General features: G+C 41.8%; 1 protein-coding gene across 2 annotated transcripts in view; it reads left to right on the top strand.

Moving 5' to 3' along the window:
• The window catches only part of KIF26A (kinesin family member 26A), a 94,795-nt gene that overhangs the window by 16,166 nt on the left and 51,152 nt on the right, over positions 1 to 27,477 (top strand). For both annotated transcript variants that reach the window (XM_064714064.1, XM_064714063.1), the window contains exon 3: positions 14,990 to 15,490. In XM_064714064.1, coding sequence (XP_064570134.1) covers positions 14,990 to 15,490 — 501 coding nt within the window. The remainder of the gene's footprint in view (positions 1 to 14,989; positions 15,491 to 27,477) is intronic.

The raw sequence follows: 27,477 nt of genomic DNA, 5'->3' as shown, positions 1-27,477 counted from the left end.
ATACTAAAAACTCCGTGTACAATATTTACAATTACTTCCTAATACCTATCACCTATGTTAGACAGTGAGCTTCTACTCTAAACCAATCTAAAAGTGCCAACATCACAGCAGAAGATGGAGGCCAAAAAGAGGAAGGAGAAAGGCTGGACAAGCCCAGATTCCTCCATTTTGCCCCCTGAACCCCATTCTAAAAACCCCAAAAATCTATTTTTTTTTCACCCTGTGATAAATTCACTATCATTCTACTTAAACTTTTGTGGCTTGCAGATCTTCATAGAAGGTTGGTAATTTGGTCCATGGGTCATAATCAAAACCACAGGCATCTTGGGCTCTGTACCAAGGTCTCTGAGCCCCCTGGCAGGGGTCCTGGCAATGCAGGACAGCCAGAGGGATGTCCTGAATTTTGACATTTGGCATCATGAGCTTGGTGGAGATGCCTGGTGGAACGTGCAAGGCGGGAGGTGACTTGAAGCATCTCCCTCTCCCAGACCCCACTGACTGTGTGCTGGCTCCAAGAGGGGCTGCAGGAAGGATGGAAAGCATCCAACTGCTGCTGCTTTCCAGAAACACTCGAGATCAGAGTCTTATGAGTGTGTATCACCTCTCATGTATCTTGCTTGTTTCAGGTTATGTTGTGATGGCAGTCCTGATCATTATCTCATTTTAATTTTCAAGAGCATGATGTATGTGGATACACCTACTGTGCTCAGAGATTTCTCTGCGAGATTAGAGACGTGTTTAGGAAATTAGTAATGAGAGAAAAACACGTAATTAAAAATGATATCAGTTTGGAAGCTCATCCATCTTCAGCCAGCTTGCTGGAAGAGAAAGAAGTCTTACACAATACCTAGTGGTGGGAAAATGCATTTGGCTCTCTACATTTTAAACAGGAAGGAACTATTTAAGTGACAGACTTACAATAGTAATTGGGGCATTTGCTTGAGAACACTGGATAACGTATTGTAGCTGAATAATATTGCAGCAATTCTGTATAAAGTTAACAAGTAGCTCTTGTTATATTTGTTTACTTTGAATGATACCTTCACACCATTTTAAAAAACTTATTTGGAGGCTTTCTAAAACAATTGGGTAATTGTACTGAAAATAGCATTCATATTTTGAGGTAGTCATATTTACATATGCCAAATATTGTCTGCAACATAAGGATGCACACTTAACAATTAATTTGTTTCCTGAGATATGCAATTTTATGTGAAATGTCTTAAATTCAAAATCTGCAACAGAATTCTAGCTCTTCATCCCCGATGAGCAGTATAAAGTTGCCATATGTCTTAAAATGTGCTCAGCACAACTGCAATTGTTCAGACTGTGAATTTCCTCTCATTTTATGATGAAATCCTTAGTTTAGAATAATTTTATTCTTTAGTAGGAGAAACACCATTTGGTCATATATGGTTCATTATAAAATGTGGTAACTTTTGAGCATTTCAAGCACTACATGTGCTTGATTTGAGTTTTTAATGCCATTTTTCATGAACAATTAACAGTACCTTGTTGTCATTTTTGTCATGAAATGCTCATAAACTCAATTATCTTCCTGTTTGGTCCCACTTATAAACACACAGAAAACCTAAGCAGATGTCAGAGCAATAACCAGGTGTACGTTGTAGTACTTTGCAAACTTTTAATTGCTGCAGGGATGTTTCCTAGTTAATGGTTGTGTTTAAGTGCTCCTATCTGTTGTGCCTTGTTCAGGGGTGTACCTTACATGTGGTGTGCTCAGGCTGGTTTATCCAGTGACAGCCTTGGAGTAACCTTGCAGAGGGATGTGCTTTGTCAGTTTTGTTGTTTGTGGTGTAGTTAGCTAAAGTGCTGAGTTGCTGGTGGTGTAGGGTCCTGTGTGATCAGGTACTCTGATCTCTGGGTGGGTGCTGGTGGTGGCTGATGAGTGTCCACCTCTCCAGAGGTGCTGATCTGGGAGTGTTGTTATCTGGGAGGATGGACAAGGAGGATGAGGATGGTGTGGCCAAAATGACTCACCAAAGGTCAGCAGTTCTTAATGGTGCTTGGAGCAGGGAGCCATTAGTTGGTAGCTGAGGAACCCTTTGTGTCTCAGAGCTGGAGGTCAGCAACTGACCTGAAACAGCCACCGCTAGCACCCACCCAAAGATCACAGAGTACTTGATTACACAGGACCCTAAACCAGCAACTGTGGTGGAGAGGGTGGGCAGCTCCTTGGCATTCCCTGTTGTGCTCACCCATGGACAACGGGCCTTGCTGGAGGGCTGTGAGGGGAAGCAGAATCTTTCTTTACAGCCTCCTTGGGATCTGTGCTGTTGTGCATCAATGGGGAGATAGAGATATGGACTGAGGATACCTCCAGTTGCTCTGTGTTCACTGCCCAGAAGCAATGGCAGTGCAGGAAAAGGAGACCCTTGATTCATGACCCTGTGCAGTCCTGCAGATTTGTACCCTGTGCAGGCCAGAGTGCCAGGATTGGTTCTGAGATATATTATGTATTGATGAAACAATGAGAGACATCATCTTTTCCCAGGAATTAAATAATTGCCTCCTGGATGAAAGGACCCAACATCTGGCTCTTGGGTTTCATGTATTTTATCATGTGGACATAACTGTTTGCTTTGTTCCTGCAATAATGTTAACCTACTAATGTATGAAGCTGTTTCAGGTCAGTGAAAACCTGCATATAAATCTTTATTACATGCACTTGATTGTCTTTAACTCTTTATAAGATATAATTAGCACCAGTAATCATGTTGTGGTGCTGTTTCTGTGATTGTGATTAGCCTGGTAGTTGGTGTGCAGTGCAATCCTGGTTTTAGAGATGGAGCTAATGCTAACTTGATTGGAATAAAGGGCAAACAGAGTCCTGTGCTGTTGACCAGGTAATTTTCTCACCTTTCTGCTGCCCAGTTCCATTGCCTCCTGCAGTTCTGAGATGTGGCTTCTGACTCAAAAGCTGTGATCTTCAAAATGTGGTGCTTCATGTTAAAGTGGCGCCACTTTCAGCTATGGTGTCTGTGATGGGAGGGAGGAGGAGGAGGATTGTGGCAGGTCTTCAAGGCTGGTAACTTGGCAAAGCACTAGTGCCTAGAAATGTTTTGATCCTATTGTAATGAATAGCTGCTAGTTCCTGTTGTTGTTTCTGTTTTGATTGAGTGCCCAGCTGGTGTGTGGTGCAGATAGGATGTTGGGGCAGGGAAAGGAAGTAACTGTCAAAAGTGCATCTCCCTCAGGAAAGCAAGAATGTGGAGGCATGGTGGAATTGGGGTTTAAATAGCACTTATTTTTCCTTGGTTTTCATAGTGCACTGACCATATGCAATTTTCCACATGCTGGGTAATGGAAAACTGGCCCCAGAGGAAGCCACTTTGTAAGTCAAGTTTGGGATTATAAAATCAATCACTCTTGGGTCACTAATTGATGTGGAAGATAGGAATTTCCTATAAAGTATGATAAGTTCATTGGTTCTCTGGCAGGGTGTGTACAGTGCTCTGTTTAGCCAACCATATTCTTTCCTCGTTCTGTTGTTAACTCAGGAAAAGCATCAGGTCATTTACAGCTACACCCAAATTGTGGGTTTGTTTCTGAGTAGTAAGGGGAGGGTGGAGGGAGTTTCTCATGTAGGATCTACATGTGCTTTATGAAGTTTGGTTTCATCTCCTTGTGGCATAAAAGCAAAGCTTGGCAGCCGTGTGGGAATCATCAAGATTGATTACTCTTGGTGTTAAGCATCTCGTATATCTGAGTTTATATCAGCACTACCCTTCTTCCAGCAGCAGCATCTGGCTCATTGGCAAGCTCTGTGGACAGTTGTTTTGACCACTCTGGAGATGCCTCTGGCTGTCACGTGGCTGCTGCTTTGGCTGGGCTTCTTTGTTATTCTAGCTGGTCCCATTTTCATTTATTTAGTTTTTGGCTTTCCTTTGATTCTGATGAATTGCTCCTGAGACTGTAGTCTTGAATAAATCTTGCCTAACACTCTCATGCAGGAACTTCTATGAGATGCTGATGTTAATTTATTTCAGTGACTCTTTGCTGATGGAGCTTGGAGCAGTAACATCCCAGCCTGTGCCTTTTGTGCAGGTTTTTCCTGCGAATCGCAGCATCAGGCATGTGGTGTAAAACACACATCTTTGAGCATATCCTGCATAATGGCTTTCTCTGAGACTGGAGCTGCAAGCATACATCAAATATTAACAGAGCACAGTCAGTGCCTGGAATGGTGCTGAGAGTCCTGGAATCAGCCACTTGGATTTTTCAAGCTGACCATTGGGAGCAGGGTTTCTGGCCTGGCTGATATAAACTGTCACAGGAGCAAAGAGTAGTGTGTGTCAGTTCTGGATTTATATCCTCAATTGCTGTCCCCACCTGCTTGATTGTGTTTTTTATTCATGTACCATGTACTTTAAAAACATTATTTTTTTCAGAAGTACTGTGGGTCTGAAAGACACATGGGCTTAAATAAAAGTGAGTGTTTCTTAAAATATTAAAGCATCTATTTTCATTAAAGAAGCCTATCAGGTTCACTACTTCTCATGATTGAAATTAGCAAAGCTATGATGTGCAGGAGGTGGGACAAGGTACTTTTCTTCACTGCCCTTTAACTCTGGTGATCTCTAGAACTGCTTCAGTGCTGTCCACTATGGGGGCTATTTGACAAACTGCAAGATTTTACAAGGATGTTAGCAAAGATTACACACCTGGTTTTAAATGTGTATTTACATCTGTAATGATAATACTAAGGCAACTTGGGTGGCAGGGTTTTTTTAATGGTTTAGAAATGCCAGAAAACCTTCTTTTAAAAAGAATGGGGAAGTTTTCACACCAAGATTTAACTTAAGTCATCACCCATCAACTATAAACACGCATTTCATGGGCATTTTATGAAATAGAGAGGCAGGCTGGTGAAAGAGTTCACTGCTAATTTGAAATTAGGAATGGGGATGTTTCAATTTAGAGGGAGATTTAATGACTTTGCATTCAGTGTGAATGTTGCCATGGATTTCTTTAGGGCCCAGGTCTCACTCTGGGGCTGTAATTTCTATTCTTAAAAGAACCCTTTCTTCCTCTGTACTTGGCCTTTTCCAGCAGGTGATGAGGCAGCTTCTTTTCCAAGGTCCCAGAACACAAATTAAAATAAAAACATCCTTTTATGTTGTACCTTCAATTGAACGGAAACATAAATGTATCCTATGATGTTAGGCATTGTCTACAGTTGTGGAATTTCTATAGAGGTAATGTAAGATACCGTAAATGTTTAAGAGCCTTGTTAAGTGTGACTGGTAGGAGAGCTAGAGCCTTTCATCTCTTAGCTGCTGGTTTTAATAGGATCTGGCTTGAAGGGTTTTGAAAGTTGTTGCCAGGTATTTGATTGCTTTTGTGTCTCAGGAGACAAGGCTTGTTTTGTGTGTGTGTGTGAAGAGCCTGAGAGAGTTTGCAGAGGTGTTTTTGCCAATCATCCGTAGGCATGTCTACGTGTGCATGTGTTACAGGCAGACATAAGCTCACTTTGCCCTTGGGTTTAATATGTTTATATCCCGTGCCTTAGCAGAGTTTATAAACCCTATTACCAAGGCTTTTGAGATGCTTTGAGCATGGGCAGAGTGGGTTTTTGTCTGCCTGGGGGCATAGCCCCATGGATTGATGTTTGTAGAATACAGACCTTGGGCAAAGGGAGCTGCTCCTCTTTGATTACACCAGTCCTGTGCATGGTGAGAGGTTCCACATCTTGCAGTGTTCACAGGACCACTGCAAGACTTCCTGACAAGAGGGTTACAGGTGGATATTGATCACCAGACCGTTGTCATTCCACTCACGTGAGTGTGATTTGTTGGGCTGATAGAGGCAATTCTTACCCAAGCCCTTCTGAGAGCTGCCCTCAGTCTGTTCATCCCCGCCTGGATTGGCACTGGGGCTTATCCTGACCCAGGTGCAGCGCCAGCACTTGGTCTTGTTAAATCTTGTGAGATTCCCATTGAATGGAGCTTGTGGAGCTCTCTCTGGATGGCATCCCATCCTTCAGGTGTGTCAGCTGCACCACTCAGCTTGGTGTCATCTGCAAACCTCTGAGGCTGCCCTCAACCAGCCTTAATGATGTTAAAGAACACTGGTCCCAATACAGACCTTGAGGGACACCCAATTGCACCTGACAGATGGGAGTAGCTGGGCTTGCACCTTCTAATTTGGGCATCTCATTTAAGCAGCTCTAGAAAGCTGCTCCCTGAAATTGTAGGGAACAAAATGTAGCAATACTATAGTTTGTAAAGGAAGATTGAAAGTGGGATATAAATGTAGCATAATTAATGATAAAAGATGGTTTTGGGTGTGGTGATGGTGCGCTGTATTTGACAGAAGAATTTTTCAAAGTGTATAGAGGGTCACAACTAGGACAAGAGGTATGAAATTAATGTAGGAATGATGCAAGTTGGAAAACTTGCTGTAAGAAAGATAGTGTAGGTTACTAATAGTAACTAACAGTCATCTAAGTAGAGCAGTAGTTTGAACTCCGTGGCACTTGGACCCAAGCAGCAAGTCTGTGCACAGATATGTCGCCCATCTTTCCAAAACTAGTATCACAGGGCTGGGGAATGATCTTCAGATCTTTAAAAAGTAGTCCAGCTTTCTCCACTGGAATGGGCTCATCTATCTCTTGATCACCTCCTATAGATGTTTTGTCCCTGCTCTTTAGAAATTCTCAAAAGAAGATTTCTCAACACCATTCTGTAGCAATTGCCAGTGCTCACTCACCTTTGATAATTTTTCAGTTACCTTTGCTTAAAAGTAGAATGATTTCCTGTATTTCTTACCCAAGTGAATCTAGAAGGCAATTTTTTACCAGGCTGGATGAACAACTTGGACAGGGAAGTAGTGTCTCATACATGCCACCTAGTAAGCAAAGGAACTGAAGCAGACTCTTCAGGCACAGTGTGGCCAACTTGTGGTTGAGGAGTTACAGATGCTCTTCATCATTCCTTAACTATTCATTACTGTTAGGTTTTTTTTTTTTCCTTTTTTTCCCTTGCTTAATTCCAGTCAAGGAGAAAAAGTTAAAACTCAACTCCACTGCTGTACTTCCTAAATTCAAAATGTAGACCCAAAATTTTTCAGCAAGAATTTTTTTTTTGTGAAGCAGTCAGACTGAGGCAGTGAAACTTAATTAAGGTGAAGAATAAGTGCAATCCAATTTTGTAATAATAAAAACTGCCTGGTGTGCTAACTGTGCACTGTGTGCAGTAATTTGTAGCTTGCAAGGAGTGCACAATGAGGCAGCCTTTTGGTTGTGAAGGCTAAATCGTTTCTGTATGGTCTTCAAGTATTCATTTACCAAATAATTGATAAAATGAGCAAGTGAATGAGACACTAAGAGAGTGTGATCCAATGCCAAGTGCTGGTTTCCATAGTTGATTTTAAATCTCCATTATGCTAATGATGTTCATTTGGAAAATGTGTCCACTCCCTAACTTCTGCCGCTCAGTGTTCTGTTAATTGGATTCAGATGGTTGGGCTGAAGCAGTGGTAGGGTTCGTACACAGAGGGGTGTTCCAAGCAATTTTTTCTTTTTCCTATGCAGTCTTTCTAAGTTAGAGTTGCTTTCACTGTGGCTGGTGTCCAGCTGTTCTCGACCTCCCTCGTCAGAGGTCTGTCTGATACAAATGGGCATGGTTCTCCTGGGACAAATGAAGTTATGATCATTTAGAGATGCTGAAGATCTCATCTGGGGCGTGACTCCTCTCCCAGGGCATTGGGCTGGCTGGGCTGCGTTGCTGGTCAGAGTTCATCAGCGAGGGAATTCTCTTCACCAGGCTCACAGTGCAATTTGTAATTCTGGAAACACAGAATGTGTTGACTGAATTCTAATAGCGGGAAGAGCCTTTTGTTTCCCATAAAATGATATTAAGAGTTGGTGTTTCTGAGGCATTTTGACAAGGCAGCATGTTTCTGTGTAGTGGTGCTGTGCTCTGATTTTCATCCCTATGCTGAAATTCAGAGCTATTCTATTATCTGGGCAGCCTCACTGAACTCAAACTGTATGTGGGGGTTGGTGGCATTCAGTGTGATGAAATCAGCATCATTTTCCCAAGTAGCTGTTCTAACCCATGAGCCCTTGGCTTGCTTTGAAGAGGAAAGAGAAACTGTGACTTTTTATGCAGTTGTGACTCTAATAAGCAGAGTTTTTATAATCTGATTTACTGTGCTCATAGGCTGACCAAAATTTATTCCCTGGTTTCAAAGAAAAAATAATTAGGGATGGAAACCTCTATCTTTTAAACTAAAGTGTCTAATTTCTGTAAGAGGATTTTGTCTGAATTTCTGAAAGTCAGCTTCATCCAAGTGGTTATTTCTGAAAGTAGAATCAAACAAAGGCTTTTAGACACCAAGTATTGTGTGGTGATAGATATGCAACTGTTTCTACACATACTTGCTGCTGTTCCAAGTGATAATACCTTTCTGAAGGTTTATAAAAGAAATAAGAGGGAAGTTAAAAAAGACACAACGTGTGTTGGAAGATGGTGTTTTCACATGAACAAAATTAGTACAGAATTTACATTGTGAAGTTATAGTAAGCCTCAGAGCCAAGAGGGAAAATTAAAAGATTACTTAAAACCAACAATAAACATGCAAATTAAAAGTCATAAATTTTAAATGAAGCCATACACTATTAAAAATAAGCATAAAATTGCATACTAGTTTGGATGTGTAGTTTATAGAACACACCAAATGTTAAAATTGGATGAAATTAAGAAAAACATTTTGCAAAGGCAAGTAAAATATCTGTTTAATTAGATTGTAAAGAAAGAAGATTAAAAGTAATATTTTGTGTAACAGTAATTACTGTTTTTCAGAAGTAGTCAGGTTCCTGTGTGTTGATCTAAATTTACCGGTGATAGCAGATCTCTTTGGGGTCTTTTGTTTTGCTTGTGTCTTTTAATTAATTTAAATGGCAACCACTACCTTTATTTTGTTTTCTTTGCACTGAACACACTGCATGGCTGTTTGCTCCACCACTCTGCCAGCTCATGAAAGCAAATCTGGGAGATCAGCTCATCCCCTCTGGTTCTGAGAGGTTAAAAGCCAGCTCATTGCAGGGGACTATCCAGCAAGATAACAGGAAAGGCAGCTGAGGCCACTGGGAGGTGGGCTGAGGTGCTGATGGGAGCCTGAGATGTAAATAAACCAGATTGCTCTCATTTCCTCTTTCCACTGTATTATGCATTCCAATAGCACCATTCATCTTTATGACAGACACCTATTGCTTTAACTTTACTGCAGGCCACTGAAGTACATTAAAGTGGGCAGGAAATGGAAATAAATAGAGTTCAGTGGAACTGCCCAATATCTGAACACGGTGCAGTCGTTTTTAGTGCGGGGTCACGTGGTTTGGAGCAGATTTATCCTATTGCCTGGCTTTTGTTAGAAAGATGGGCCCTGTTTACAAGAGATACCCTGTGATTTTTTTACATAAGTAAAAAAATGTGCTTGGATTTTTTAATTTTTCTTCCAAACTCTTTGGGATGGCAGAGATGAAGAGAAATTGGGTTGAGTCTCAGTTGGGTAGAGTCAGGGGGATATGTCTGTGTGCACAACCTCAGGTTGTGGCTGGAAACAGAATAATGGGAGTGAGATTTGAAGAAATCCTGCTAGGAGATAGAATGGGAGGAGGGCCACAGCCCACTGGCTTAAATTAACCTTCCACCTAAAGGTAGTGAGACATTACTGCAAAGAGGCCAAATGGAATTAGGCCTTAAAAATGTATCTACGTTTTTCCTAATTCCTGCACATATTGCTCCCTTTGGAAATGTGGATTGCTTTCCTGCTTGTTCAGAGGAATGCTTTCAAGGACAGTGAAGTTACACTGCAGGTTCCAGATACCCTTAACTCCCAGGAGATGGGACTTCAGGTGAATTCTGTTTTTGTGAAAGCTTCATGTGTTTGTTTTTCCTTGATTGTTTATATTCTGATAAGATGAGGTCAGTGACTGAATGAATTAACAACACGGGTTACTTGGAGACTTAAAGCTCATATTTTCACTCCCTTGAGATTAGTCAGATAGTTGGAAACTTCTCTAAAAAAAATCATTAGAGTTGTTTTTTTTTTCCCTTGATTGCATGGAACACTCTCTGGGTTTGCTGAATATAGTGCTTGCTTTTTTTTGTTTGTTTGTTTTCACAATGACTGCTATATAGTTGAAAGCAGGCATCAGCCTTCAAGGTATTTGTCAATATAGAAGATACAAGGGAATATTTCACAATGTCTTGTAAGATAAAAACTAATTTGTAAGCAGCACGGCAGAGATCTGGAAGGACAATTAAGACAAAAAATCATTAACATTGATTCTTGTGCACTGGGATAGTACATTCCTTTCTCCAAAAGCATCTTTTAAAAATGTTGTTCACCTCAATCTGTATTTAATTATATATTTCAATGTGACATTCAATGATTCTTCTTTCTCTTAAATTATATTTATATCAAGACTTTAATTTAATTCAATTCAGAATACTGCTCTGGATACACTCTCACTGCAGAAAGCAGTGCCAGGCAAATTGTGGGTAATTACTGAGGGTGGTTGTTGGCAATTTGACTTTTCATCATTTGTTCGTCATCGTTTGTTCACACTCTGTGCATAGTTCCTCTCTGAAAGGATTAGGTTACAGATGGGTGGGTATTACTGCAGGGACTTCTTAAGTGAGAATCCAGATGCTGTGCTGCCTCCTCTTCTCTTGCTTAGTTTGGGAGTTAGAAGTCAGTAGCTGCAGGTAAGATTCAAAGCTTGTATCTTTGTTTCTCTTTTTCAGTGGGAAAAACCTCCATTCTTTCTTGTTAGTTGAACAGAATATCTAACTGCTAACTTGGAGTACATGGGAAATTACAGCTTGAGCTATAATTTCAAAATAATTCAATTTAAGTGCAGTTATCACTTACAAACTGCTTCAAGTTCTCAGAATAGTTCAGGTCCAGGAAGGTAATTTGGTGTTTCATGCTTTGAAAACCTGGCTGTGACTTTGGTGTCTAAGCTGTAGCAGGGATTTTTGGTGATATTGGCCTCTGGCCATGTCCCAGTTGCTGTGAGTTATGTCTGCAGTTTCAAGGGCAGTGGTCTGGGGATGTGGTGTTTTACAGTTGTGAAATGTGGGTTTTGTTTGTGTGCCCCACATGCAGCACGTGGTGTTACCCCACAGCTGAGACCCTGCTGGGTCCTCCTTGCTCTCATGTGGAGGCAGCAGGGCTGAGCTCTTACATCAGACAGGGAAACCTCAATTACACAGACTGTTCCCTTCTCACTGTTGCAAGTAGCAACTTCTGATGTGCTTTCAAGTCTGTGCTGCTTTTCCCTGCTCCTGGTTTCAGAGGTAAAGCCTGAAGGCAGGCTTTGGGCTGAATGTTCCAGTGCTGAAGGAAATGGGTGTTTTGCCAGTGTGTTCTAGCGGGAGCACAATCCTGGTTTTCCAAATTTGTCATCCTGAATTTGCAGCCCATTTCTGTGAGCCCCTCTCCTGTGGGCAGTTTGCCTGTGTGTCTCTAAGCTCCCAGCAGCAGTTGGCAGCTGGCTTGTGTCTGTAAGAACTGCTTGCTGAAAAGCAGTGGCAAGTTCAAGCATTCAGGAAATTTGTCCTCATATAAGGACATGTAATTATCTCATGCCCTCACCTTGCTGGGGGCTGCTGGGCTCCTCAGTTCCTAGTGGGACCATTTATTTTACAGTTCTAACAGTCTGTGATGTTTGAATATCTAAAATTTGTATGTAAAAGTTAACAACCTGAGTCTGAAATGAGGGTTTTGGGAGGGGAAGCTGTGAATGTTACAGCATCACAGTGTTCTGCTTATCCTGCTTGTTCAGGGGAAAGAAGAGCATTTGGAAAGTAGGTGTGACAAAGACAGCATAGTTTATTTATGGTGTGGAGGAACAAAAGAGTCATGTTCTTTGTAGCACAGCAGACTAAAGAGGTTTTGGAGCAGTGTTTGGAACAGAGGCTTGTGTTTTGTGTGTTTAATTTTTGTGCCATTGCCCTCAGCAGTTTGCACACCCCCTTTGTTTGGTTGGCCTGTGTGCTGGTGGAGCTGCAGCAAGGATGGCTTTGGCTGCCTCACCCCTCCCACGTGTGTGTCACACATTTGGTCACTCAGGTTTTATTTCTTCCCTCTGTTAAACACGAGAGTGTAACTCCCAGCCCAGCCTTGTTAGGGTGTGAGCTGCTGGAGCAGGGGCTCCCCAGGACCAGGCGTTGTCACCAGGCAGGAAAACCTCTTTAATGAGGCTGGCTAAACTTTTAAGTCATGGTTAATGTTTTTAACAGTAACTTGTGTTTCCTCTGGCCTTCACGCCCAACCATTAGCCAGGTGTTTTTGTCTCTCAGAGTGGAAAAATAAAAGTAATCTAACTGTCCAGCTGGGCCCTTTCTGAGGTGGAGAAGGTTCTCCCCAACTGGAGAAGGTTGGCCACAATGCCAGCTGGGGGTCACAGAGGCTGGATGGGTGGGTTAAGAGGCTCCTTGTAAAGCTTGGCAGAATATAAGCATTGGAAATGAGAGGCCTTTTTCTTTTACTATAAATAACTTAAGAGGTTTAAATTTGGCATGCTATGTGCCTATCAGCTTTGCTCTGTGTAATTTTCTAAATATATATTTTTAAAATTTATTTTTGTTCCCCCCTTTAATATGACATCGACTTGATTTCTTTGTAACTGCGAGACAGGCCTGACTCTGATCTGCCTTATGCTGTAAACTGTGTTTATGGAGCTAGAATTGGGGTCATTAATTTTCTTTACATCAAAAGAAGTAATTTCTTTTAAATGAGAAGCCTGTTTCACCTAGTAATTCGCTTTAATTGCTTATTTGAAACTTTTGACATTTGATAGCAATTTAAACATTGCCAGATGAGGCTCCTGCAGTTGGGACGTGCAGGTGCTTCCTTGTGTGCCCAGCTTGGATCAAAGGAGTGAGCCCAGGGATGTGCCTGCTGCAGATGGGGCACCCAGTGCTGGAAGGTGCTGTGTTTTGGGGCTCTGTGAATAGATGCTGTGTGTCAGCCTCAGCAAGTATTTGCTCAGAGGGCTCTCCTCCCTTGGAGAAGTTTCTGAGGAGCACTGAGCACGGTGCTGTTTGTTTTTCTTGGGAGATAGACTGCATGGCCTTTGTTTTACCCGAGGCTAAATAGAGCTTGCAGCACTCAGTCTCCGTTTTTTTTTGGTTTTTTTTTTTTTTTTTTTTTTTAGATCTAACCAATAGCACTTTCTGCTGAAGGGATAGAAAAAAGTTTGTAAAATATTAATTACTTTTTTTTTCTGACTAATGTGTTTTAATTTAGTATTACTATCTTCTGGGAAATTTGGTGGGAAAGAATTTGCTCCTCGTGAGGGTAAGCAAATGGTGCAACTTCAAAGGCATTTTTAGCAGGATCTAAACCTCAATAAAGAGAAGAGACAAAAATGAAACAGTGTCTTTCACTTCCCTTTTTATGCTGATTCACTGTTGTGAATCAATTTATTGTTCAGCCAGTGGCAGGAGAAGCTTTTCTTAGCCTCAGAAGTATTTTTAATTTTAAGTCAATAAACAATAATTTAGATTATTGCAGAGAGAGCAACTTTGATCAATGGGTTTTGGCTGTGGAATAATGTGATGCTAGATATACTTACAGTGGTTTCTATCCACACAGCACTGTGTCTTGTGAGAGATTAAAACCATTGCAGGAGTAGTCCAACAGCTGAACACAAGATAAATTCTGTGCTACTGCTGCAGAAGTTAAGCAGTATTTTAGTGCTTTCTGAATTCAGAGCAAAGCCAAAGTACCAGTGCCAAGACTTCTTTAAAGAGTTTTATTGATGTGCATTGTAATTAAAACCAGAATGAGTTTTCTAATAGGACATTCATTTCCTAGAGAGCAATTGCAGCTTGGCATAAAGTAATACATTTTTAAAAACAAGTGCCAATCTGGGGATATCCCCAGCATATGTTGGATGGCTGATTTACCAGCTATGTGTGTCCTACTTATTAACAAGAAAATTAAATATTTTCATTTGAAATAATTATACAAATAAACCTTTGGCTGTGCTGTGATTTCATTAAAACCTTAATTGTTTAGAGAGCTCTGTGAGGGTGTGTGAAGTTGGGTCAGTTTTACTGCCTGGTGTTAGGCTCGATAGCAGATTTACGACAGGGCTGGATTTAATCTCTTGACTAATCTTTACAGTAGCAGGCCTGGGATGGGAGGGCGTTTGTGTGTTGCAGGAGATAGGTAACTCTATCTCTGAAGTGGAAACACAGTGCTGGGTTTTAAAATGTCTTAGCAGCCTTAAAATGAACTAGCCAAGGGCTGGTGGGGAATTGCTCTGTTCAAACAAAATAGGTGCTGCTTTTAAATCAGCGTCTTAGTGTGCACATTGTCACACCTTCACACATGGCTGTAGGCTCAAATCTATTTCTCATTAAAGCAACTGTAGCAGAAGGGAATATTGCAACCATCTGGGTTGCAAAGATCAGAAATAACAGTCCTGTGGGCAGCACCATGTAAACTGGCTTTTATGCCCCTTGATTCATCATTTCCATAGGTAAGGGCAGCAGGACATTTACCAGGTCACACATTAATTTTTCAAAATACTTTCAAGTCTAATTTCCCTTGGTTTCTGATGGTGATATGCCTTTGAATCAAGTTATGATATTTGTAGGTTCAGCATCTCAACTAACATTGTTCCTGAGCATGGGAAACACGGGTGCTATAGATGTCTCCAAAGGAGAGTTAATTAGAAGAATGAGCAGTTATCAGGAACACCGCAGCTCCACTGTTTAATTCTGATGATAATTTTCATGCTGGGTCTAATACAAATGAATTCACTTTTGGTTTATTAATCCACTGTGGGCCTGTTAGGGTATTCAGCAGGAAAAATGCTGAGAGTTACAGAACAGATTTAAAGTACTTCCGTGAGTGGAGAGCAAATCAGAGAACTTTGTTTTTTCCTCTCATTTTTATCTTTAACTGACCATGTTTTCCCCCCGTTTCTTCACTTCTTTAGGACCCACGATTATCAGCTTTAATTTTTGACAAGCTTCAAGTGCCTGACTACTTACAGAAGAACAGGAATGAGGGAGAGAGCAGATGTGAAACCTGTGCCACTCACTTGAACCAGCTGAAGCAGGAAGCCATCCAGATGATGCACACCCTCAGCCAAGCCAGCTACCCGGAGATGCCCGACCTCCCGCCTGGCGCCGCGGCGGTGACCAGCATGGTACCCAGGATGGTCACTGTCTCTTCCCAGAGGGACCTGCCCCTCCTTGCTGGGCAGGTGGGCAGGCAGCCTGGGAAGTCTCCCAGTCTCTTCTCTGCGGCAGAGAGGAAGAAAGGACTGGGATGGTCTCAAGGCGTGGGCGGCTTTCCCAACTCCAGCGTTCAAGTGACGGTGGCCCCCAGCGGCCTCAGTGGTGCCCTGAGCTCTGTCACCATCCAAGCTCAGCAGTACCTCGAGGGCATGTGGAGTATCTCCAGAGTGAACAGCTTCCTGCCTCAGGCTTGTCTAGTAAGTACTGATAATTCAGCTGCTTGGGTTTTGTTTGCATGTGTGTGGACATACAGAGAGATCCAGATAAAATTTGAGATCTATACATATTTATCTTTGTGGAGATCAGCTCATGATATTCTAATCCATTTTTTTCAAGAGCTGAAGAGTTAAAGAGCTTTGGAAGATGTTCTATCACATGTCACAAGGAATTTGCTTTCTTATCTCACATGGTGGGATCCTTTCCTCAGATGTTTTTGCACCTATTTCAGCTTCATGTATGCAGGTGATGTTATTTGTCTGTCACATACCTGGTAACTTCTTTAGAAAAACACAAAAGGCCAAGTTTGTCACACATGAGGCTCTGGGAGCTTCATGGGATTGTATCAAAGGTGAACTTGACCCTCAAGTCTAGTGCAGAGCTTCTAACTCTGTGTGCAGTTCAGCAGTTGCTGTTGATGGACTGTGATGCACAGCATTAATCTGCAGCTTAGATGTGTTGCAGAACAGTTTGCTGCTGAGGAAGGGGCTCAGGAGGTTGCTTCAGAGCCACATGCCTGTAAATGTCACTGCACTTGGATTTTCAGCCTTGATGTTGTTTCCCTGTATTCTCTGTGCATTGTAAGACCTCTTGTGGGAAATGGGAAAGCTTTGTAGAGGTGCACATTACCTTTAAAAGGAAATTCTTTAGTGGCTATCTATGGGACTGTGCTAAGAAGAAGGATACAGTGCATGGCTGGTTTTGACTGAGATTTATTCCTGACCAGTTTTCAGGTAGTGAATGGGGGAGTGTATGTAATAATGAGATGTGCACAATTTGAAGTAAAGGTTTTCACTTCAAGATGACATAACAGATCTTGTGAGATCAGGTATTTTGGTGCCAAGGAGCTTTAAATTTAACATGATGCCTTATGTGCTGTTGTATGTAAACACTACCTAATATTGCTTGGTAGCTTCAGCTGGTTGAGCTCCAAGATCATCACAGATAAATATTTGAGTGCTGCTGTGTAACATTACTTTTTCAGGCTGACTTGTGTTTCCTTCCAGAAAAGGTTTGGAGACTTGATTCCTCCCTCCCATACTTTTCTCTCTTAAGGAAATTTATGAATTCACATAAATTCCACCTCTGAGGGACTAAAATCCAGTGAATCTCTACTGACATCAGGTCACTCACTAAGAGAAGCGAAAATGGCCCATTCAGCTCTTCACAGTTTATAAGGAACTTCTGCTATGAGAGCTTTTCTCTAAAATGCTGCTCCATGCATTAGGGATCAATTTGGTCATGTATGGTATCTGATGTTAACTTTAAATTGCCTTCTATGTTCATTGTATATCACAGAAATAGGGAAGGAAAAATGGGAAGGCTGCTGGGCTAAGAAGCCAGCACTCTGAAAGCAGAAGTATTTCCATTTGTCTACTCATTCTTTGTCTGCCCTTATTCTTGTCCTAAATAATTCAGTAACAGCCAGCTGCAGATTTCTTCCTGCTTAACCATGCTGACTGATAGACGTGGTCTTCCCTAACCACTATGCTATTCTAAGATAAAACTGTTGCCTCATTTAACCCCTGTGAAGGAAAAATGTGTATAATGCAGCAGAGCTTAAGTGTGATTTAGAAATGTGCAAAGAAACTCAGTAGCCTGGAAAACAGTGACCTTTAAGGAAAGGACAAACACTGTGAGTGTTGGAGGCAGCTTGGATGTGATCCAGTCATCTGCAAGGATCATTTAGATTTATAAGCAGTTTTTGGAGAGAAGCTAGTCTTCAGTTGTTTTATCTCTCCTCTCTCTTTATTTATTTTATTCATTTAAACCCAAATGTAGTGACTGCAGACTGTGAGTGCATCTCTTTCCAGATGGTGCTTCTTGTGTCTGTTGGAATTTCTTCCACTGCTTTGTGTATTGTTAAGGGCCTTGTGTCTGATGAAGTTGTTTGGGTGGGTGAGGCAGAAAGTGCTTCCCCTACGCTCTTCCCTTGAGGAATCACAGGTGTTGAAGGAAACAGGACTGGAGAGATTTCAGGAAACAGCTAGTCTGGCCCTTGTCTAGGATAGTATCCACTGCAGGACATTCTTGTCCAATGCTTGTGTTACATAATTCCACAATTTTTCAAAGACTGGGGTTTTCCCAGTTCTATGGATTCTCACATCTGAACTTCCTTCCCTATTAGAAAAGTTTATTTGGTTTATTTACTTTTTTTTTAATTGGTTAGAGAGATAATTTTGTCTTTTCTAAAGTTAGAGGCAGGGTTTAAGTTTCAGATTAACCCAAAAGAGAACTGTTCATATACATACTTTTAGTGATGTCTGTCTTTAGTAATACTTCCTGTCTTGGGGAGCAAAGCTGGTCTGGCTAGAGGAATTCTGGAGCAAGACTCCTGCAGTAGAAAGAACAGCACTGAATGTACTTTTTAATAAGTATGACTGGATTTTGAAGACTTCAGCCCCCATTTAGGCAACATACTGCACAAAAGCAGAAGTAAAAGATGGCTCTTTTCTCAGGGAGTTTCCACTCTTGGTTGTGACACCATTTATTTTGACCACTCTGTAAATAGTCCTGTTTCACTGGGGAGATCTGTATTTACTTACACCTTTTTTCCTTACCAAAGGGTACTTGAAACAGGTGCTGAACTCCCTGGTGGGAGGCTTCTACGCAATGCCTACCCTCCCAGTGATTTAACTCACTGCTGCATATGAAGTGGGCATGATTAATTTTGCAAATCTGGGAAGACAAAAGTAAAGGCTGGGGTTCATCTCAAGTATTTTTAATTGTCAAAACCCCAGGTATTTATTATAACATAATTACTGAGGCTTCCTTTGGGGCTGTGGAAGACCAACAGGCACTTCAAAGAGATGCTTTGTCCTTCTCATCTTGGATGTCTGTGTTGGCCTGCCCTGTCCACCAAGGGTGCCTATGGCTTCCAGCTGGTGCTGGTGGAGCCCAGGTAGGTCATGTGGAGTGAATCCTATTTTGGACACAGCCTTCTGTGTCCCCAGTGCCTTCTGGGTGTGCAAACACACCCCAGTGTACATCTGCCAAAGCTCAGGGGGACCTTGCAGCTGCACACATTTCTCCAGGATCTGTATTTTTTATTCATAGTTAGTTCTAATAGTGGCTGCAGTGAAATTGTCTGTGGAGAGAAAAATAAAAAGATTTGATTTCTCCTCTCATCTCCCTCCCCAGACTCGCGTGTATTACCTTGTTACGTCACTTACAGTTGTGAAAACACTTCTGGGCTGAACGCTGGGGGTCAGAAGTGCAGGACATCGTAAATTTTTAATATGTGTTTGGAGTTCAAGTGTGAAAAATCCATTATATAGATTATAAATTTTTTGAACAGGAACGTGTGTTTGAAGCGTAGTGTGGGTGCTGCTCAAATGAAAATAATAACCATGGGCTTTGGGAGCTGTAAAGAGGAACAGTAATTAAGGATCTGGAGGAAGGTTCAGGGAGGGGAAGACTAGGATTGCAACCAAGGTGCAAAAGGTGAAGATGTAATCAGCTGCTTTACCCAAGTGGCCTGTTGTGAAAAATTGCAAAAAATAATCACCAGCAGCAGTGATAAGTTGTCTGAGCAGACAGTGAACACAGTGCAGGGAGGGAGCTGGTATAACTCTGGGTAAAGCAGCTGATTTGTGCTGGACACCTGACAACTGTAATTAATAAATAGTTTTATATTGATGTTTTCAGTTCTTGACCTGACAAGTGACTATAAGGTTACTACTCAAATCAAAAAAGCCCATTAGCAGTGCTAAGCACTGCCACCCAGTTTAATGCAAAAGGAGAGGACTGAGAGGAATTTAGGCTTCCCATATGTGTTGGAATCTGGCTGAGAGGTAGAACATTAAAACCTCTGAAAATACCTTGTATGCCTATTAGAAATATCTGCATTTATTGTGTATTGTAGAAAGAAAGAGTCTTGCTGTATATTTAAAATTGACTGTGTTATTATTATGCAGTGTTATGTGCTGCATAAAAGTGCTTAAGTAGCCATGCCATGTGCTATAAAGACATCTCAGTGAAATAGGGCTTATTTGCAAATTGCTTTTTCTTTCATCTTACACAAAATGAGATCCTCATCACACTGTAATTCTTACTTGAATATGTACAGTTGGCACTGGTTATGAGGCAAAGCATTGTGGCTCCTTGAACACTTACCAATTTGTAAGTGGATTTAAAAATATATTAAAAAAGGCACCATTAAGAAATTGAAAAAGTTGGAGCACTAAAAAATTTGAAGAGCCTTAAGTAAAACTTCTAAAGCATATATATGCCAAATTATCAAATGCATGTTCCTGAGAGTATTCAAAAATTTAAATTTAGGTATGAGCTTATTGCTTGGGTCTGTGAAGTTCAGAGAGGGAGGATTCACCCACAACACAGCACATATAAATGGGTGCACAGACTCTGAAGTTAAAGAAGTTGTGTTTATTTGTCTTGTTTGAAAAACCTCTGAGTTATTTTAGTCACATTTCAAGCTTTCCTGTAGTTTGAGTAAGTCTTCTGCTTACCCTAATCTAAACCAGATGGTTTTGTCTGAGAGTAGTTCAGCCTCTGTTGACTTTCCTTAAAGCCTCTTTGTTTGTTTATAGCAAGGGTGACTTACATTTTGTTTAAAAGATGCAATAAAAGCTGACTGTGGAAAACAGAACAATGACAAGATTTACTTTTCAGCATTTACTTTTTTTACTTTGATAAATGTCATGCCAAATGGATTTTTAAATTAATTTTTAAAACCCTACTTGATAGCTTTCTCAGTGACCTTTTATTAATACAATGTGGGAAATATATTTTGTAATGAAACAATTAAAATACAGTGCATTGACCATAAATCTTGTCCGAGAGACATATGGATGTCTTTGAGCTTTGGGACATTCCTCAGACTCCACGTAAAACATCTTGATCCTCAAGAAGTCAATGTCAGACAGATGGTGAGGCAGGGACTGCACAGAGGCTCTCCTGTTTTGTCTTTAGCTCCAGTAGTGCTGGTCTCACTGCTTTTGCAGAGGAAGTAAATAAATAAAGGAAAAGAGAGTGGCAAAAAATAGTGACTTTCAAAGTCAGTGTTGGTCACCCTCCATAACGAGTCTCAGCAGCAGAAGGAAACCTTTTGGTCCAGGTTACTAAATGCTTTCTCATACTTACCTAATTTATGTTCCCATAGAAAACACCTGTGCTGTGGCTGCTGCATGTCAGCGGGGCAGTCATGCCTTGCTTTGGGCTTGGCTGCCTTGGCACATGCAGAGGAGGGAGGGGAGATGTGTGAGGACACGCTGCCACTGCCAGTGAGACCCTGCCCCAGCAGCCAGGGAGCAGACTGCCTTGGAAGGAGTGGGTTGGGAATTCAGCCTCAAACGTGCAGCTGGAGGCACAGCCCTCTGCTTTGTTGATGGCACCTTTGTGCTCTCTTATTCTAGATTGTCCCCAGTGTAGGGTGATGAGGTGAAAATGAGGTTACTTTTTAACATAGTTCCAGGTATCAGAGTGATACAGGAAAAATACTAAGAGTTAACAGGCTCATTTCCACCTTGTAACCAATAACCTTTCTTGGGTGAGGGTGTGGATTGCATTTCTTTTTATTGTGTTTGACACTTCCACCATAGTGTTAGTTTTACAGTTGTGGGACAGGGTAACTATTTGAGGACTCAGACCCTCTTGTGGCTCAAATTACCACCTGAAAGCAGTTCTTTTGATCTTTCACCCCTCCAGGCTAAGCAGTTGTTATTACAGCTCTCATGAGGAAACAAGTCCATACTTGCCTCTGTTGGCAACTGGAGTCAACAGGCAATAATAAGGAATGTTTGCCCAGACTTCACCTTAACTCATCAGAGATAGATGTAAGACAAGCAGACTTTAGAGATTATGTGGAAATGATAATCCAGTGGATTTACCTTTGGCCTACAGTGCATTATCTCATCTGGCAATTGTATCATAAGCTACACTAAATATCCCAAATACTTAAATTTTCTGCTCTTGCCCTTCAACTTGTTTCTTGGGCCTTTTCTGTTCACTTTGCTCCCTTCAGCTTCTCTTGCTTCCTGATGGTCCATTTATACTCTGAATTTGCTCCACTACAAATCCCCTGGTGAACTGATAATCAGTGCATCCCATGCCACCCCAGCACTAGAAGCTGCCATACAGGGAAGGTTCATGCTTTTTGGCTGAAGCTCAGACATGGTGTCATCCAAGATTTGAGAAAGAGCAGCTTTTAAAAGGCTAGTGTTGCTTGGGCTACATGGGTTAAGGGTGGGCTGCAGATGAACAATAAATGCCCTTTGGCTTCAGAAGTTAATGCAGCAGAGAAACCAAATAAATTCAGGCTGAGCTCAGACCTTAGTTAAGTATGCAGGAGGGTGGAGGGGACAGTCTTGCAGTGGTGTCTGTATAGTACATGAAAGGAACTGATTTGTACAGCTGTGTGCAGGTAGGATTGTCCTGCTTGTGTAGATTAGTATTTGAACATCATCTATTTTTTTTTTTTTTGGGAAGTGCTTTGAATTTGACATTTCCTCAGCAGGCTGTTTACTGGAATGATGGCATGTTGAGGGTGTGGACCTTCAGAGGTTGAGAGATGTGCACAGTACAAGCATTGGTGAAAGCATCTCCTCTTGTTTTGTGTCTGAGCATGGGGCAAAAATTGGTTCTCTTTGTTACTTGCTAGAGTCACTGAGGTGCCCTGCCTGGCAGCTTCTGACAGGACGTTTAAAAAGCATAAATAGAATGTATCTATTGATGTAATGATGTATCTATTTTTGTGTTTCAGCACTTAGGAGAGAATTTATGATGTATGGATAGAGTTCATAGATATTTCAAGCATTTCATATGTGTGTGTTAAATGAAATGGATTGCCACTTTAGTGAACATAGCATCAAATCAGCTCTGTTAATTGAAAAAGATTTTTCACATTATTGCTAATGATGTGACACAGTTTTGTTAGAGATGGTGCATAAAATAGCACTACTTCAAGTGACATTAATGTATGCATTTAAATTCTTTTTTTCCCATTTACGTGCATTATTGATTTTATTTCATTGTTGAGCAGCTAATGGATTTATAATTTGAATACAGTGACTATAATCAATGATGGGATTACTAGACTTATAAATAGAACTTTAAAACTACGATGAGATAATTTCACAGTGACATTATAGAGAGTAATCTGCCCAACCAGGAAGAATGAGTGGGTGAGGTCCTCCCAAGACAGGCAGGAACAACCTCATGTTCAGAAATCCTGGTCCTCAAGCGGGACAACACAGCAGGGCATAAGCAATGTAGAGGGTTCCTGGAATGTGTTAATGATAATTTTCTTCTTCAAATGACAGAAGAGCCGGTGAGGAGAGGTGCTGTGCTGGACCTTGGTTGTGATCAGTGATGCAGAGTCTACCTGGAGCCCTGTAGCCAGTGATGTTCCCCAGGGATCTCTGCTGATTCCAGTTTAGTTTGTCATATTCATCAGTGCCCTGGATGGAGGGACAGTGCTCAGCCTTGGGAAGCTTGCTGAGGAGGAATGGCTGGTACCACAAAGTGCCAGCTGTGCCATCCAGCAAAACCTGGACAGATGTGGATAGAGAGGAATACAATTAAATTCAACCAAAGCAAATGCAGGGTTCTGCAGCTGGGGAGGTTTAACCCCATGCACCAATACAGACTGGGGGCTGACCACAGGAAACAGCTCTGGGAGTCCTGGTAGACAGCAAGTTAACCACGAGCCAGCACTGCCCTTGTGAACAAGAAGGCCAATGGTATTGAGGGCTGCATCAAGAAGAGCACTGCCAGCAGATCAAGGGAGGGGTGACCTCTGCTCAGCCCTGGGTGAGACCACATCTGGAGTGCTGTGTCCAGTTCTGGGCTCCTCTGTTCCAGAAAGAGCTCCTGGGGAGGGTCTGTGGCGGGGCTGTGAAGATGGTGAGGGGACTGGAACATCTCTTTTAAGAGAAAAGGGAGCTGGGCCTGTTAGCCTGGAAAAGAGACGACTGAGTTAATTCCTCTGAATTTGCATGGCTGCTGCTATTTCAAATCTGGATGAGTTTGTTCTTTTGTGATACCTTATGCAAAGGAAGAATTTGAAAGGTGCTATAGGCATGAGTCTATTGCTGTGTTTTTGGTGGTGTTAGGTAATGGATCTGCCATTCAGAACTGTCTCTGTTGTGTGATGAAGTTGTGCAAGGTGATGAAGTTGTACAAGTCTATTTTAGGGGTCAGGTGGCAGTGGAAGGATAAAGAAGGGGAGAGTGGCCCTTGAGATGCCTTGAGAAAGTCTAGGTTTAGGTTGTTAATGCAAGGTAGCTGTGTGGACATCCCCTTGAGTCCCGTCAGCCTCTCCCTATGACTCTGAGGTGCTGATGGGGGATGTGGGAATAGCACAACCTCCTGTTGCTAGTTATGCTAAGATTCTCTTGAAAAGATAGAATGGGAATGATAAGAACACTAGTAATATCCTGCTGGGTCTCAGCTGCAGCCTGTCTAGCCCAGGGCTGTCTCCAGCAGTGAAGCTGGAAATGGTATTTAGGGGGAGCTGTGGAGCCTGGCTGCTTTCTGCAGTCTGCTCACACTCCCCAGCATGCCCAGTTGGACAATTCACAGGGACACATAGCTGTCTGTTCCCTTTAGGATCTGTTTAGGGAGTTGCTGTTCAGGAATTTATCCAAACCCTCTCTGACCCTGAAACACTCTCTAGCTCCGCAGCCTTCTGTAGCCAGCAGGTTCCATGAGTTCACTACCCCAGTGCAAAGAAGTATTGGCTTTCATTCCATTTATTCAGTACCTCCATGACTTTGTTAACCTCAGGCTGTCCTCAATCTTCCCTTCTCCAAGCAAGAGAAGACTCCCAGCCTCTTTTATCTCTCCTCCTGGGGCAGCTGCTTTGCACAGTCACACTTGGGAATTCCTTCTGGAATTCCTTCTTATTGGCATTTTGTTACTTGAAAGAGCCTTGGGACATCTGCAGGCTTGCAGATTTCACTCTGGTCATGGTGAATCATGTCTGGGTTACATGGCCCCAGCACTGGGAGCAAACAGCGGGGTCAGCAGGAACACCCACCCACAAGGCGAGTGTCATCTGCACAGCTCTATCCCTAATTTGGGACCTTGGTGTCCTTCAGCAATGATCCCAATGATCACAGCTGTCCTTGTCTTTGCAAACTTAATGCTGCCTCATGAGCTTGCCTGTAACTGAGCCTTGTCTCTAAATATGGGTGTAATAAAGAGCCAGTTTTCCCTTCAGATAATGAGGGCTTGTACCTCTTCAAGAGAGCTGCTAGTCAGTGGGTGCCTTCCATGTGGTAGCTGTCAGGCAAATTGATCCCAAGGGATGTTCTTTTTAAAGCAGCTCCATCTAATATATAAGCAGCTCAAGTGTGATTGAGATAGAAATTATGTATGACAATCTCCGTCCACCTTTGCTTTATTTGGTGACATTGTATGTCAATCATTGTAACAATACAGTGATTTTAATGAAATTGGGAACATGGTAATTTCTTTTGCTGAATAGAGAGTGATCAAGATATGGTGACATTTTTGTTGAGTTGCCCAGATCATTGAGAAATGCTGTTGTGGAGTCAGGAAGGTGAAACAAGTTCTCCCATTTCAAAGCTCTGCATGTCTCCTGTGTTTAGTGGCTGCTAGAAACACATCTGGCCCATGGAAGTCAGTCCTAATGGAAAAGCATTTGTCTTGTTGTAGGAAGCCCAATCCTGAAATGACAGAAATTTGCATTATTATGAACCTGTTAATGAATTCCTTTGCTTGCTGGTATCAGCCTTTGACAAAAAGCAGGGATTTTTACTGTATATTTGTCCATTTGAAGCAATACCTAGGGAAGTACACAGCTAGATTTCTTGGCTTTGGAGGCTGTAGCTATTGTAATAGAAGTCAACAGGGAGGGCTCTGGGCAACACTTTCTGATGCTTGCCTAGAGGCATTAGAAGAAACAGTTCCCTCTAGCCTGGCTGTTTTAAATGCACTGCACATGAAAAGTCCTGGTTTGAGAGTGTTAATGTGCAGCAGGATCAGTGTCCTTGTGGTAGCTCATTTCATGCCCTCCTGACTTTCCAGGCAGTGGGTTTGCATGTGCAGATAGGAGGGTGTTGTTCATGTGACTGGTGGTCAGGTTTCTGTGAAAAGGGAAAGAAAAAAGAGCATTTCTTGCTGTGTCTTTGGTATGGGTGTCCTGAATGGCTGAAATGTGAAGGAATTGGTCTGTCACTGGCTGCTGACATCTTTGCACTAGCAGAGCCCTGCCTGCAGGGATTGCCCACATTCTCAATCTGAAGGAAGGAAGGAAAGAAGTATGTTTCATTTTGTAGATTGAGGCCTGCCCAGAACACTAATAAGTTTTTCAAGGAGCAGACAGCATGGTTTAGGAGAGATCTGGGTCAGATTGAAATCAAAAGCCCTTGTCAGAAGGGAGAAGCTGCTGATTCTCCATCCTGGTACTGCCAAGGATGCTTGTGCTCGATGGAGCTGGGTGTGTGCCCTGCCCAAAATGTTGAGTTATCTTCTTTCTTCATGGAACACTGACTGCTAATGATTTTTGGTGGTGAAGAGCCAAACCTTGAACCTGCTTTAATTATTTCAAAAAGCAAGCGCTCCAAGGTTGCCTTTGGATTGCCTATATTACTTTCCAGTCTATGACAGCAGATGGGCCTCCTCTTTCTATTTAATTCTACTTCTCTACAATTTTTCTCCTTCTGTCTCATCTTCAGAGATTGATCATAAGCCAGGCATTAGCAACTCTTGTAGCTGAAAAATCTTGTTTGAGAGAAGGGACATCGTGCTTTGCAATTGATTTACTTTGAACACGAGATGAATATAAAAGTCTGAAACTACAGGTTGAGGCATTCCTGTTACCACATCCCAGCTGCAGGTTATAAATGACTACAGCAGTGTATTGTAGTTATAAAATGCCCTGCTTATTTTGTAATGAGCCCTGGCAGAAGCAATGCCAAGTGGCAGTAAAAAGTTTATCCAGAACACGTTTCAGTTCAGCCTGGCATATGCTGCCCTGTTAACTTTATGTGGTGCTCGTCAGTCAGGAGGAGACTTTTCTCACAGGAGATGCATGCAGGACTTGCCCACGCTTATGGGAAAGAAGGGTTTATAGTGTGAGCATTACCCAGCTCCAGATTTACGTCACATTTGTTCCAGTCAGTGCTAGTAGGTCATAAGAGCCTTTTTTTACATGAATCATTTAGGTGGAAAATTATTGTTTTATCATATATAAACAGTAGGTTTAATATTTTGCAAAATCGTTACATCAGGCAGTTTTTACAGTTTAATTGACTGTGATGTTCTAGGCAGAAAGGGGAAAATAGGAAGTTAGAGCAAATTCTCAAAATCCTCTGTCTGCCTGCTAGTCAGAAACGGGTAAAAAAAGTTAGAAAAAATTAGTTAGGGGGAAAAATCACCAGTACAGGCTCAGGCTGTCCCAAAGCATTTAGTGCTTCACCTGCACTGCCCTGTTAAATGCTTTCATTATGGGACCAATTTTTTGAATTAAAATAAATTACATTCAGTTGTGATTCTGATAAACAGATGTGTGTTAGATTCATAGAGGCTCATGTAATTTTCTTCATTCCTTCATTAGTGATTCTGTTCTCAATACTCTTTTGCAGCTCTATCCAACCTTCTGGTTTTCTTCTGCCATGACAGTATTATCCTGGGACTGATCTATTTTTATAGGTTTTTATAGTCCTGTGTTTTCCTTTCCTGTCACCAGACACATATTTTGTATGCATTTCAGAGACCTTGTTTGGCTTTTTTGGATTCCTGGACATTCTCTGAACAAAGGTCAATGTCCAGAGAATGGAAATATTCAGAAAACTGGAAACATTATGGCTTAGTTTTTGGCTCTGCACTTCAAATGTGTAAAGAGCTTGTTAGAATTGAAATTGTCCTTTGGATGGTAATGGCCAGACAAAGTCTTGTGGATCTGGAAATTTCATCTGGGGCCAACTTCTTTATAGTGTAATTTTGGACTAGTCTGACTTGCTTCAGCCTGAGCAGATGTTTC

This window comes from Zonotrichia leucophrys, chromosome 5, assembly GCF_028769735.1.
Source record: "Zonotrichia leucophrys gambelii isolate GWCS_2022_RI chromosome 5, RI_Zleu_2.0, whole genome shotgun sequence".
In the NCBI taxonomy this organism is placed as follows: Eukaryota; Metazoa; Chordata; class Aves; order Passeriformes; family Passerellidae; genus Zonotrichia; species Zonotrichia leucophrys.
Note: the sequence above shows the minus strand (reverse complement) of the source record. Positions and strands in the feature narration are given on the sequence as shown.